The sequence below is a fragment of the Lissotriton vulgaris genome, chromosome 7 (assembly GCF_964263255.1).
Source record: "Lissotriton vulgaris chromosome 7, aLisVul1.2, whole genome shotgun sequence".
Lineage (NCBI taxonomy): Eukaryota > Metazoa > Chordata > Amphibia > Caudata > Salamandridae > Lissotriton > Lissotriton vulgaris.
In genome coordinates, this window is record NC_141695.1 from 1,509,840,534 (window position 1) to 1,509,852,569 (window position 12,036).

General features: G+C 45.5%; 1 protein-coding gene across 2 annotated transcripts in view; it reads left to right on the plus strand.

Annotated features, from left to right (window-relative positions):
* The window catches only part of LOC147705893 (uncharacterized), a 383,606-nt gene that overhangs the window by 348,546 nt on the left and 23,024 nt on the right, over positions 1-12,036 (plus strand). For both annotated transcript variants that reach the window (XM_086932363.1, XM_086932364.1), the window contains exon 11: positions 10,677-10,823. In XM_086932363.1, the coding sequence (XP_086788489.1) occupies positions 10,677-10,808 (132 nt within the window). In that variant the 3' untranslated portion in view covers positions 10,809-10,823. The remainder of the gene's footprint in view (positions 1-10,676; positions 10,824-12,036) is intronic.

Below are 12,036 nucleotides of genomic sequence, written 5' to 3' on the forward strand. Positions count from 1 at the left end.
ACCATCCCCGCATACCCCATGTTATGCAGGACAAGTGATCCTTTCTCATTGATTAAAAAAATCTTATTAGCGAAGTCAAATTTTAGACAATCCCTTAACACAGCTTGGTTCAGATTAACAGGCTCCCTCCTCCATATCGAGTGCCACAATAGTAATGGGGCCAAACAAATTGCATCACCAATACATGGTAAACCTAGCTCACTATGACAAATTAAATGTGCACAGCTGCAGGGCAGTGTGTGCACTTTTTTAACAAAAGCATCCTCCAAGTGCTGCAAGGATTCTGTATCCACCATACCCGACACTGCTGCCCCATATGTGGCAATAGCCTTTGCTTTTGCTGTATAAATATTTTAGATTTCGGGGATAGGTTTATTCCCCAGTTTCTTTGAGAAGTTAAATATTGCTGCAATATTTCTTTAGAAACAGGGAACTGTATTTAAAACCATGTGTTTCCATGGAAACTTCCTATTGAATACAATCCTAAGATAAGAAAATGTTTCTACCACCTCAAGCCTTCGATAGGCTATATGAAAGGTTGGAAAATTCCTTAGGTTTGACTCTACAATAGGTACATATAATTCCGGTTCATTCACATGTAGGTCCAAGGTATAAAACTAGTATACTCCTCTATGAGTCTCTGCAGTGCCAGGGGGGTTCTAACTAACAGCACTGCATCATCTGCATAAGAGATGTTTTGGTAGGGTAGGACATGTTATTACAATGACTAGCACAGTAAATCAAGCTAGCTAGGGACTAGCTAGAAAAGTAATTAAACAATTATTTTTAATACTAATTAGAAATACAATTCAGGGGAGGAGCCTAACCAGCGACCATGATGGCCGCCTGATCTCTCGGCTCCGCCGACCCTCTTGCTTTTCTCCCGTTTTCCGCCTCATCCTTCGACCTATCCTGCTACTACGCGACATCGGCGGAAACGGGAAGAGACCCCGGATCTATTGGTGTGCTTTCTGTCTGGATCCCGGCGGCGCACCCACTGAAACCACTTCTCCCCTGCCTCGCGCTGCGCGGCTACGGCTGGGTCTTTGTTCTCTGCCTGGGGTCGGCTTCGCTCATTACAACAGCCGCCGTGGCCGGTGAACCATCTACGGCGGTTTCAGCCTCGTCCTGCTCCCGGCGGTGTGCTTCCTTGCATCTCAGGGTCGCGCACATCGCTGGTACTGAAAACACTTTGTATCGTGTTCTTTACCCGGATGCAACATTGGCGGATACTTTGTCTCCCTACGCGCCGGGCTGGGCGCCATCTTACAAGCTGATCTCCCTTTTTGTAGCAGCGGACCCTGGGCTGCTACCGAAGATACAGCCGTCCTGCCATACCGCATTACTATTTTGCTTCCATGTCGTGTGCCCTTCATGTGCCCCAAGGCTGTTTGTGCTGTTGCCCGGATATCGACGGTGCCCTGCTGGCCATGGATGGCAATGGTGGATGGCTAGACGGACAGTGCTGCCTTTGTTCGCCCTGCTTGCCGAGATCTGCCCAACCCTCTCATTCCGGCGCATCTGTGTCGCTCAGTGAGGTGATGTGCGCCCTGGAAACTGTGAGAGCAGCTCTCCATTCTGCCGTTCGTGTATTGGGAGACCGGCTGGCTTTGATTTCCTCTGTGGCACCGCTGCTTAAACATGGACGCTCCCGGGAGCAGGACACAGTGTCTCCTACTGATGCTGCCTTCTGTTGTTTTTCCTCTCCGGCCATCACGGGCACACAACGGGTGCGGGACCCAAGCGCAGTCAAGATGTCGGCTGAACTATTCTGGGGACAGGCTGCAGTTACGGGACATGTAGTGTGGCAAGAGCATTGCAGCTGGAACCCATGTCTAGTTTCTCCTCCTAAGGACCCTGGCGTGTCTCGACTCCTAATCCTGAATCCACTCCTACTGACTGGTTCTTCCAATCTCGGAGAAACTTTGTTGTGCGTTATCCTGGACTCTGCTGCGGACTCCTACACTGCGGACTATCGGATGGACTACATTGATCGTCCCCCCGCCTGGATCATGATGCTTGGATCGCTTTCCTCCTGCAAGATGTCTACCGTGAGGCCGGACTACGTCGTTGCCCCATATCGCAGGGGCCAGGGTTGAGTGTGCCCCCCCGTCATGTCGGGACTGTTTTACTTGTACTGCTGGGTCACTGAAGGACTGCCGGGGATGCCAACTATGGGTATTGTATTGGTCGCGGGGTCTGGGATCGGGCGGCCGGAATGAAACTGTATAGTGCCTTGAATATATTCGACGGCCCTCCTCCGTTCTTCTGTGAATTACGTTTTTCTTTTACCTCTCTTTTCTCTCTCTACTCTAAATTTCGGGTCCGGTTTGTGGGCGACAGGCACGCAGCTTGGGGGGGGGGGTAGGCCGTAGCCTCCGCTTACGTGCAGGGTGGGGGGTGGGGGGTAGGGGTTTTGTTTTAGTTTCGGTTTCTATGGGCCTTTTTCTTGTGTTTTCTCTTCTTTACCTCTTCCTTTTCTTTTTCTTTCTTTTCTCCTTTGGGTTCTCAGGTGCTTCGGGGTAGTGTTACCTATTCTCTCCGCTGTCGCTGCTGTCATCTTTGTGGATTTGGGTGTTCTGAGTCCGTGGGGCGGGCGATGGCCAGCATGTACTGTTTTCTCGTACTAGTATCCTTAGGGTCACTATCCTTTAGTGCTGTTAATTTTATTTCTCGTCCTGCTCATGTCTCGCTGGTTCGTTGCCTGCCATTTCTTTTAGTGGATAGAATGCACCTGATCCTAATTTCTCTTCAAAACTTTAAAAATTAACCTTATGCATCCTGTGCCTGGTGGTCCCACTTCAGTTTGGCCACGTTTCAGACAATTATCGTTTGTACATTCATTGGGACTGCTGAGTTGCAATATCCGTACTTTTTGTGCTATTGATTCCTTTCGAGGCCGGCCTGTATGGTTGTAGGCCCGTAATTGTACGCTTGCTATGCACAATAAAGGTTTACAAAAATTAAAAAAAAAAAAACAAAAGAAATACAATTCAGTGGGAAATTAGGATTTTTACTAAATATTAAGGAAAAGTAATATTTAGAAAGTTACCATTTAACCTAGCTGAACTGTAAGAACACTACTTAGCTTACTCCTCTGCCACCTCATAGCCAGTGATTAGCCTTTAAATAGGTGTGAAATGCCTCCCAACAGCAAACCATATGCTGTCCTGAATGGGAAGAGTTGACTTCTCAAAGCTAGTCAGAATATGCAGGGTGGGGATTTGGCCTCCTTTTCATAGCACAATGTAATATCCTCCTTGACAGGTCTGCAGAGCCACATGCAACATGAGAACAGGATGTAAAGATAATTCTTGTGTATCCAATCTATGGTTGCTGAAGAATGCTGCTTTAGTCTTACCAGACTCCCGTCTGTAGGTTTTACACAACACCTGGGACGCACCCGGAAGGGAACAAGATGCCAAGCAGTTCTTGTGTATCCACTGTCTGGTTGCTGAGTAATATTTCTTTTGTACTATCAAACTTCTTTCTCTGGGTTTATTGTGGGAGCAGTTTTGGTCTCAAACTGGACTTTAGTGTTCGATATGGTATGACACTAGGATTACCAGAGGGCACTCCCCCACACACTCCCTCATCCCTCTGACCCCAAGTTTAGTATGGCCTCAAAAAGAGGGTAGAGTTGGGCCAGGAACTTTTACCTTGTAGGTAACGGCGTGCCCAGTAAGCATTCCCACTCACTATCTCATGCCAGGCTTAAATATGGCATCTCCAGGAACCTACTTCAGAACACTCCTATACTCTAGGATTAACAGAAGAGGACTAGACCTGCTATTTGTGACCTGGGAGGAGCCCGAAGGACTGGACCTGCTCCCTCTGGTACCCAGGGCAACGAGGTGGAGTCCAAGGGTCTTAAGGCTGAGCTGTTCAATCTTCAGGGAGACAACAAGTTGCAAGAGGCCTTTCTTGCAACTTGCAACCCAAACAAACTCCCCAAAACCCTTGCCTGGCCACCCAGCATGGGCACCCCCCCACACCAAAAAATGAAATCAAGAGCCTAGGCTTTTGGCTCGACCAGGACCTCAGCTTCAGAGCCCAAGCGAGAAAGACAGCTGGCACTTGCTTTGGGCTCATGCGAGCTGCCCGGAAGATTCTCCCTCTTATCCCCCCCCAGTCTAGGAAAATTCTTATCCAGGGCCTTATTATCTCGAGACTGGACTATGGAAACGCCATGTACCTAGGCGCCCCAGTAGCTGTCATTAAAAAACTTCAGCACGCTCAGAATGCCGCAGCAAGACTCCTCACGGGGACGAAATCAAGATGCTAGGCTAAGCTCCCTTTTCCTTGCCACCGTCTCTAGAATAAGAAGAGCACGCATGGGTGGGCGCCGCTTCGCATACAACGCCCCTAAGCTCTGGAATAGCCTCCCCCTTAGCATCCGCAAAGAAACCAATCTGCTGTCATTCCGCAGACTACTGAAGACCTGGCTCTTCCCCCAATAATCCTACCCCAGGAGTACTTTCAGGCTGATACTATAGCACTGGGATGCCCTAGGGTAGCTACGCGCTCTATAAATTCTAAATCAAAATCAGCTGACCAGTGGCTACTGGACCTGGACTGGAGTCTGCTGTTGGCCTCTGCCTGACACCCAGTGAGCCTCTAAGGGCCTCTTGTGAGGTCCCCATGGGACTTTAGAAGGGTACTCCTATAGTTGATTGGGACTTAAAGGGCTAAAGTCAGTTGGTGAAATCTTTGACCAGGACTAACCTGATTGATGTATCCGACACACGCTCCATCGTGGTCAGCGTCAAATTGCACCTTGTTCCAGGTCTACCATAACCATTGACTATCATTGGCACTTTGTTCTTCTTGGTGCTATTCCTATTTAAACTTTATAGGAATTCATATCCCTAGTTCCACATATTGGTTATTTTGGTATAATTTTGTTGTTTATGCTTTTACTATTTTTCTAATCTGGTTTGGGATTTTTATTGTTGTTTTGCATTTTTAATTAATTACTGTTTTGGTACTGCATAAATATATTACACATTGCCCTAACTTGATCCTGTCTTCTCTGTGCGATAGCTATGAGGGGGTTGAGTTCAAGTTAATTTAGTACATCTAAGGGCAAGGGTTGTGATTACTTCTTGTGATACGTAGTAAACCACCTGAAATAATAATCCTATTTCTTACTGTATCATTCAGTGGTGAGTCTATCATCCAGTTGCCTGAAGTGTCTCAGTCTTCTAAAAATGCCAAACCTGACTGCTCATCAGATATCAGCTCTGCTAGGATCATTAGCTTCTTTTCTTCCTGGTACTTCCAGCAGTAAGATGTAATGCCTAGAGGACCAACTGTAGTACTGCTCCAGCTTTTAGGAGGACTGACTCCCTCTGTCTCAGTCTGCAGTTCAAACATTCACCTGGTGGTGTTGATCAGAGAATCTACTGATATGAGTGCCTGCCATCTACTTATCTTTACACAAAATAGTTGTCACATACCTGACTCCTGGCATGAGGCACTCACTTGCATCACCTTCAAGTACAGGGAAGATGGTAGAAGAAGGAGATGTCTTACTAGCTCAGCCTTCTGCAGTTAAGAGCAGTCCAACTGGCTCTAAAGTCATTCTTGTCAGCTTTCAAAACAAACTCCCCACTTGCACAAATGACAACAACAATGTACCATGTAAACAAAATTGAAATTAAGGTTTTTATCTGCCTTTCCCGTCTACCTTTACCTCCTCCACCAAGTACGGTGTCCCTGCTTTGATCCAGAACGGCACCCCCCTGGTCTGGGACAAGTAGTTGCTGACGAACACCTGCCAGGGCCAGAGTCAGTTGATAAACTCCACCACAATCCTTGTTATGTGGGTTTCTTGCAGGAGTGCTATGTGGGCGGATCTGAGTTGAAGGTAGGAGTATATGGAATATCGGCGTGTGGGTCTGTGTATACCTCTCACATTACAAGTTATGAGGTTAGTGTGCCCCATACTGAGGGTGTGTTGCTGTTGCCATTCATTCCAAAGTATTCAGTGCAGGGGATGATTGATGTGTTTACTAGTGGCAGAATGCGAATGGGTGACAATGGGTTGGGAAGTAGCAGACAGTGCTGCTGGCCTAAAAAGAAAAATGGGGGGATTAAACTTCAACATTTGTAACCTTATTAGGGCAGACCCTCTTTGGGAATCCATCTGATCTGTACTGCCTATTCTTGGTAACTACCAAGTGTGTCGGTATCTGAAAGGAGCTGTGTGTAGCGGAGGGTTGGCTATAGAATACTCCTGATTTGGTAAGTGTTAGGTGCTAATCATTTGTTTTCCATGTCAAAGATTATAACATTTTACATGGTATCACTATATCATGGGTAACCAATGTTCTGGTAGCATGACCTTTACTCAAATCTGTTCTGCGTCTTGTTTAGAAAATCAATGGATGCAGGCAATTGGGGAATGTTACATTTTGATCAGCAAGTGACTGAAGGGTATCGGTTCCATTGGAAAAAGTCACCAAATATATGATATAATATGAAACAAAAGTTGGTTTATATTATGTCAACTGACATCTGCGGTGTTAAGTCTGGCATGACCGGCGACCCGTTTCCCTGAGCAGGTGTGTGTGGAGCCGTCTTCGCTCGGGGATTTGGTCGGCATCATGGTCCGAACTCTGTGTCTGATCACGGATCGCAGCTGCCACATGGAGGGCCTCTTGTCGCTTGGTGATTATCTGCCCCAGGTTGGGGACAGCCGTCGGCGTAGGAGGGCGACTAAACCTCTTGTTCTAATTCCCGCGTCTTCTCCTCTCCAATGTCTCCTCCCCAGATGAGGGGTGTGGAGTGGTAAGGCCAGTCCCAGGTGTCTGTCAGGGAGTCAAAGAAAAGAGGCTGTATAAACCGCCACCACCTAAAGACCGGCCAGAAACAACAATAACCAGCGTATGTCTAGGTCACGTAGTTGGCGATTCACTGCTTGGAAAGAGCTCCTTTCTTTCTGTACTTGTGCTGTCTAATCTGGGAATAGCATAACCAGAGCATTGTTTATCCTGATTTTTGTGTAATTTGCGTGTTTCTCTTAAGATGGCATCCTAATCCTGTGAGGGCGTTCCACTACAAAGTGAGCCGACAGTGCACCTACCGTCCGTCAGCAGCTCTCGCAGCCAATTTTTAGGTATAGTCCTGCATCTTGACCCTCCTCTCCCTCCAGGAGGCATATCATTCTTATGTTGTTCCTCCGTGAACACCCCTCCACGTCCTCCAGTGTATGTTCTCCAGTCTATGTTCTAGGGTGCTCACATGACCGAGTAGGGGGAACATCCTTTACAATGCAACTTTTACTCTGCACTACCATTACGACGCAGCTATTACAACGCAAGTCGTTACAACGACTTGCGCTGGAGGGCGGTGTAGGATATGGAATAGTTTAATTTTCTATCCAACACCTTCCCTACTATCCACGGGGACTGGAGTTGGAATAGAAAATTAAACTATTCCACTAACTTGCCCTGTAAAAACTGCGTTGTAATGGCATGCGGAGTAAAAGCATACGTTGTGATGTCATACATCCCGAGTAGTGTGTGCAGTGTTGTGGTGTTTTCATGGTTTGACTGCTGCTGGTCTCCTAATGCCAGTTTGCTAGCATGTACTTTATCAGCTAGTTTGAAGTGATCCACCCACAGGATGGTGAAGTCAGAGGTTACCATGTCTATTTTGGATTCCAGTGAGATGCGTGTCTGGTCGAGCGCTGCTCCAATTTTCTCAACAGCTGTCAGTACTGTATCTAATGTGGAGTTCAGCACAAGGCGGGGTGGCTCGGCTCCTGGATTCTTTAGGTTGCGATGACATGGCCAGTTTTTGGGAGGTAGGCATCTAGGGTCCCTTTGGGGGAAGCTCGGGCGGGTGCAGGGTTGACTTCATCAGGTGGACAGTAGGGGGTCTGCCTTTTTCGCTTATCAATCAGGGGCACTTAAGGTGTTGTTCCCAGGGCGGCTGTAGCACTATGCTTCCATCGCAGTGTGATGGCTGGCTTCCTTCTCCTCAGGAGGAGGGAGGGAGAAGCAAGCTCTCTTCCTCAGTGCAACTCTGGGATCCCCATGTACAGAGATTCTGTATCTAGTGTATTCACAAAGACATTGATCACTCGAGATCTTAGGAAAGATGCTACCTTCTTACTTTCTCCACTTAACGTGATCTGAATTGCACTTGTCAACTAAGGTACATCTTGTAGTTAGTTCTTTTTTCCGAGAGCCGGTTATTGAAGATTCCCCAGAGGGTATTTGTAAAGTCTTTCCACCCGTTAGATAACTGAATCCACCTTTATAATCCTTCAGTGGTATCCATAGGTTTCTCAGGGTCAGTTCAATGCTTGAAAAGTTCCACCTGTATGCACCATCAGCTCTGAAAACTCTGATGTGCAGACAGGTGAGGGAAAGGGTTAGGGGAAGGGCACAGTGAGGAAATTACCTACAACAAAAAAGGAGAAATGTTAAACTCGGTGTCCCGTTGACCCGTACTTGCCAGAGGTGGGTGCTCTAACATAAAGCAGGGCAAAGTGCTGTGCCAGGAAAGAACATGGTTCATAGCATTAATTGAGATAGACAAGAATGTGCTACATTTATAAGAAAACAATCAAAAAGCTAAAGGCATACCATAGTGCTAGTGTTCTTGGACTACACGTGATTCACAGCAGTGTTTCTGTTACCAACCTGGAAGAAGCAGTGATTTATAAATAATAAAATTGTGCCACAGATAAGTTGTGCTGATGCTAGGGATCCAGCTCCTGGTATTTAATTGTCTTGCAGCCAAGTGAAGCAACTCAAGAATTGTCTGCACTCCTAGTCTAATATTTGGATTAACTTTGCCACAGTCAAATGGTAAAAAAAAATGCATAAAATGGGAAGCCAAATGTCTCTCGAGTTATTAACATTCAGTTATATGCATTTTCAGCCACGGAATGACTCACAAACTTCCTCTCCACTAAAATTGTGGTTTAATCAGAATTGGTTAAACATTCATGAGCAAAAGAGGGTAAGGTAATGCACCTACTGCTGGATTGGAAAAATGTCTTCCTCAGGGTATGCCACCTGTAGCAACCACAGAGCTCCAAAGTGACCTATAAGGGGGTCAGGTCTCCTTAACTGGGACTGAGCAAGACATATACATGAGCCTCTCGGAGTTCTTGAATACTGAGCATGGATATTTGGTAAGGGCTTCTTTATGGAAATATACAATCAACATAGAACTGGATTGAAGTTCTCCTCCTTTAAGGTACATTGTTCTGCTATGGCTGCTTTCAAGAAACGTTCTTCACAAACCTCTTTCTTCAGGGTTCCTGGTATTAAATATTTCCTGCAGGGCATTAAAAACATTTCCATTCAATTAGAAGACCTTCTCGACTTCGGGAACTCAATATAGTCTATTCAAAACTCATCTGTCCCCCATTCAAGCCAATGCATGACTTAAGTTGTACTCATGGAAATATTCTTTCTTATTAGCGATTACATCCGCATGCAAGGTCAGCAAAATTCAAGCCGTGGGCTCCCATTAACCTTATAGAGTGTTCCACAAGAACAGTGTTGACTTGAGGACTCACACAGGTTTTGTTTATAGTGGTTTGCATGTTAATCAGACTATTTCTTTCCCCATATTCTTTCAGAATCCTTCCATTCCAGCCTATAAATCGTACATGCTTTTGATGTGAGAAGAGACCCAAATTTCTGTCTTGTTAAGACTAAAGACATTTGTAGATCCAAGCTGTCATTTGTGAACTGTGGACGTTTGTACAGTTGTAACCACTTGAAAACAGTCCATATCAAGACGGATTGTCTCTCACATAGAATTGTGTTACCAGAAAATAAAAATGTCCTTACTGGGCAGACCCAAGATCATTCTACTCATTAAAGCTGCTTCTACTGACCTTTTGAGGAACAGTCTCATAGCAGAGATCCTTATAGCCACCACATAAAGATCAGTCCTCATTTTCACAAAACACTGTTGTCTTGTTGGAACCACCTTCCCCAGCTGAGGCCCAGTTGGGGCCAGCCTCCTTGAGGAGTCCCTCTGGTTAAAGTCTGATATGGGCATGCTGTTTCCCTCAGTGCTTGTGATTATCAGTGGAGATCGCGGAGGGAAATGGAGTAATTATATGGCAGTAACCCTAATTGGCCTTCAGGGGAATCTTTATTGAATTGTTAAACAGTCCCCCCTTGTCCCGAAGAAAGAGAATAGACATTGATTACACATAGGACAGACCCCCAAGGCTCTGCTCAAAAAGCACTGAAGCAACAGCCATTGCCAGTGCATGATCTGATACTGATGGAAGGTGCTTCGTAAAGTAGTAATGGCAGTTTTACAGCCTCCATAGGATGCAGCCTATCTAGCTACATTGTCCAGCTATTTCTCTTTTTTTCCATTTAAAAAAAGATTTGAAACTTTTCCTAATGTGGTGACTTTGTAATATTAACATTGGCTTCCTTTTTAAATGCAAAAATCAGAAATTGTCCAATATAGCCTGCAATAGTGTGGCAAAAGAATTAATGGTTTAAAAAAATACCTATTCTAGAAGAAAAGGATAGTCTAGATATAGTTTATAAAAAGTGCTACAAGATCCTGGGACAATGGAGAGTTTATGATTTTAATGGAGTGTCCCATGAAGGAGAACTATGATTACTGTTTGGGTCTGTATTGTATAATTTCTTATTGTGACAAGTTTATTTTTCTCCTGACAGAGTACGGGCTGCCTGTTGGACTTGCCTGGGGGAGTCTACAGCACAGATGTTACGCCAGTAGGACCTTATGGCCCCCTCATTGCTGTCACCTCCCGCTCCAGTGTATACCTGTTGCAGAGGCCTAACAAGTGATTTGCTATGTGACTGGTGAGATGTTCTCTACAAATTTGTAAAGAAGGGGCCCCTGTGTCTTAGATAAATTGACACGACAGGGAGATATGATTTTTTTTTTTTAAAAGAGTCAATTTGGCAAGGTGGATCAAAACATGTCACAGGCTGTAATGGCCTGAAAATTCTGCCAATGATCAAGACACACAAGCTTATCCTTCTTGGGGACCCAAAAGATACAACACTCCACAATACTTACCCAAGAAAGGAACAACAACAACAATAAGAGTAAATCTATAGCCTTTGTCGAGAAGCTCGCAAACAACAACAACAAGGCATCACAAAGTACCACAATGTATTACAACCCATCACAGCACACAAAATATAACAAACCTCCTGGTGACAGTCAATGTGCAGGAGTCTATTTACCGCTCCTTTCCGTTCACAGAATACTCACCCAGGTAGGACTACAAATATCCAACGCACACCTCTCCTAACAAGGCTGGGGGTGGAAGAATTAGAATTTCGCTCCTTGCTGGGGAGCCGGTCAATCTTCTGTATCAACAATTACCCATTGGAAGGGAATTTACCAATCCTTCTTTAAGCATTTGGTCAAAAAGGAGCCCGACCTCCCTCTACAAGGTATACGGACAAATAATCATATACTCTGGGGTTTCTTTTATTACACAATGAAAGAATAAGAATAAGTCACAATAGGCCTTCTTCACATTAGCACCTAGGCAATTGCTAAACGCAATCAGTAAAACATATATAGAACTTATATGTATAGAAATGTGTAGAACATAAAGCAGAAGAAGATAGGCAAGATCAGTAGGAATATAAGAATTAGTGGAACACCTCACCAACTGTCTACACATCCCGCTTCCACTTCGCCAGAGGGGAGTAGTTTCTCAAGCTGAATTGGGACTATTTGCTCCACCGTCACAGCTGCACGTCTGCACTGCAAAGAACCTCCGTGATCGGGACTCAGATACCCCCTTTAGTACCAGTGGAGACGTAAGGCGAAGCTCCTGTGAACCTCGCCCCCTTTTCCCATCAGATTCTGTACCACTCTGCACCAAGGCACCAGCTTCAGCTGGCCAGGCGTCTAGTATGACTTCAGAGCAGAGCGAGTACATTCCTCTGACAAGAACCGGTTTCTACCAGCATACAAAGTGCAGAAAACAAATGAAAAGCATAACATGGCTTCTCACCTAGAAAGGCTCAGAAGCTTAGAAAATGGAGTCGCTTA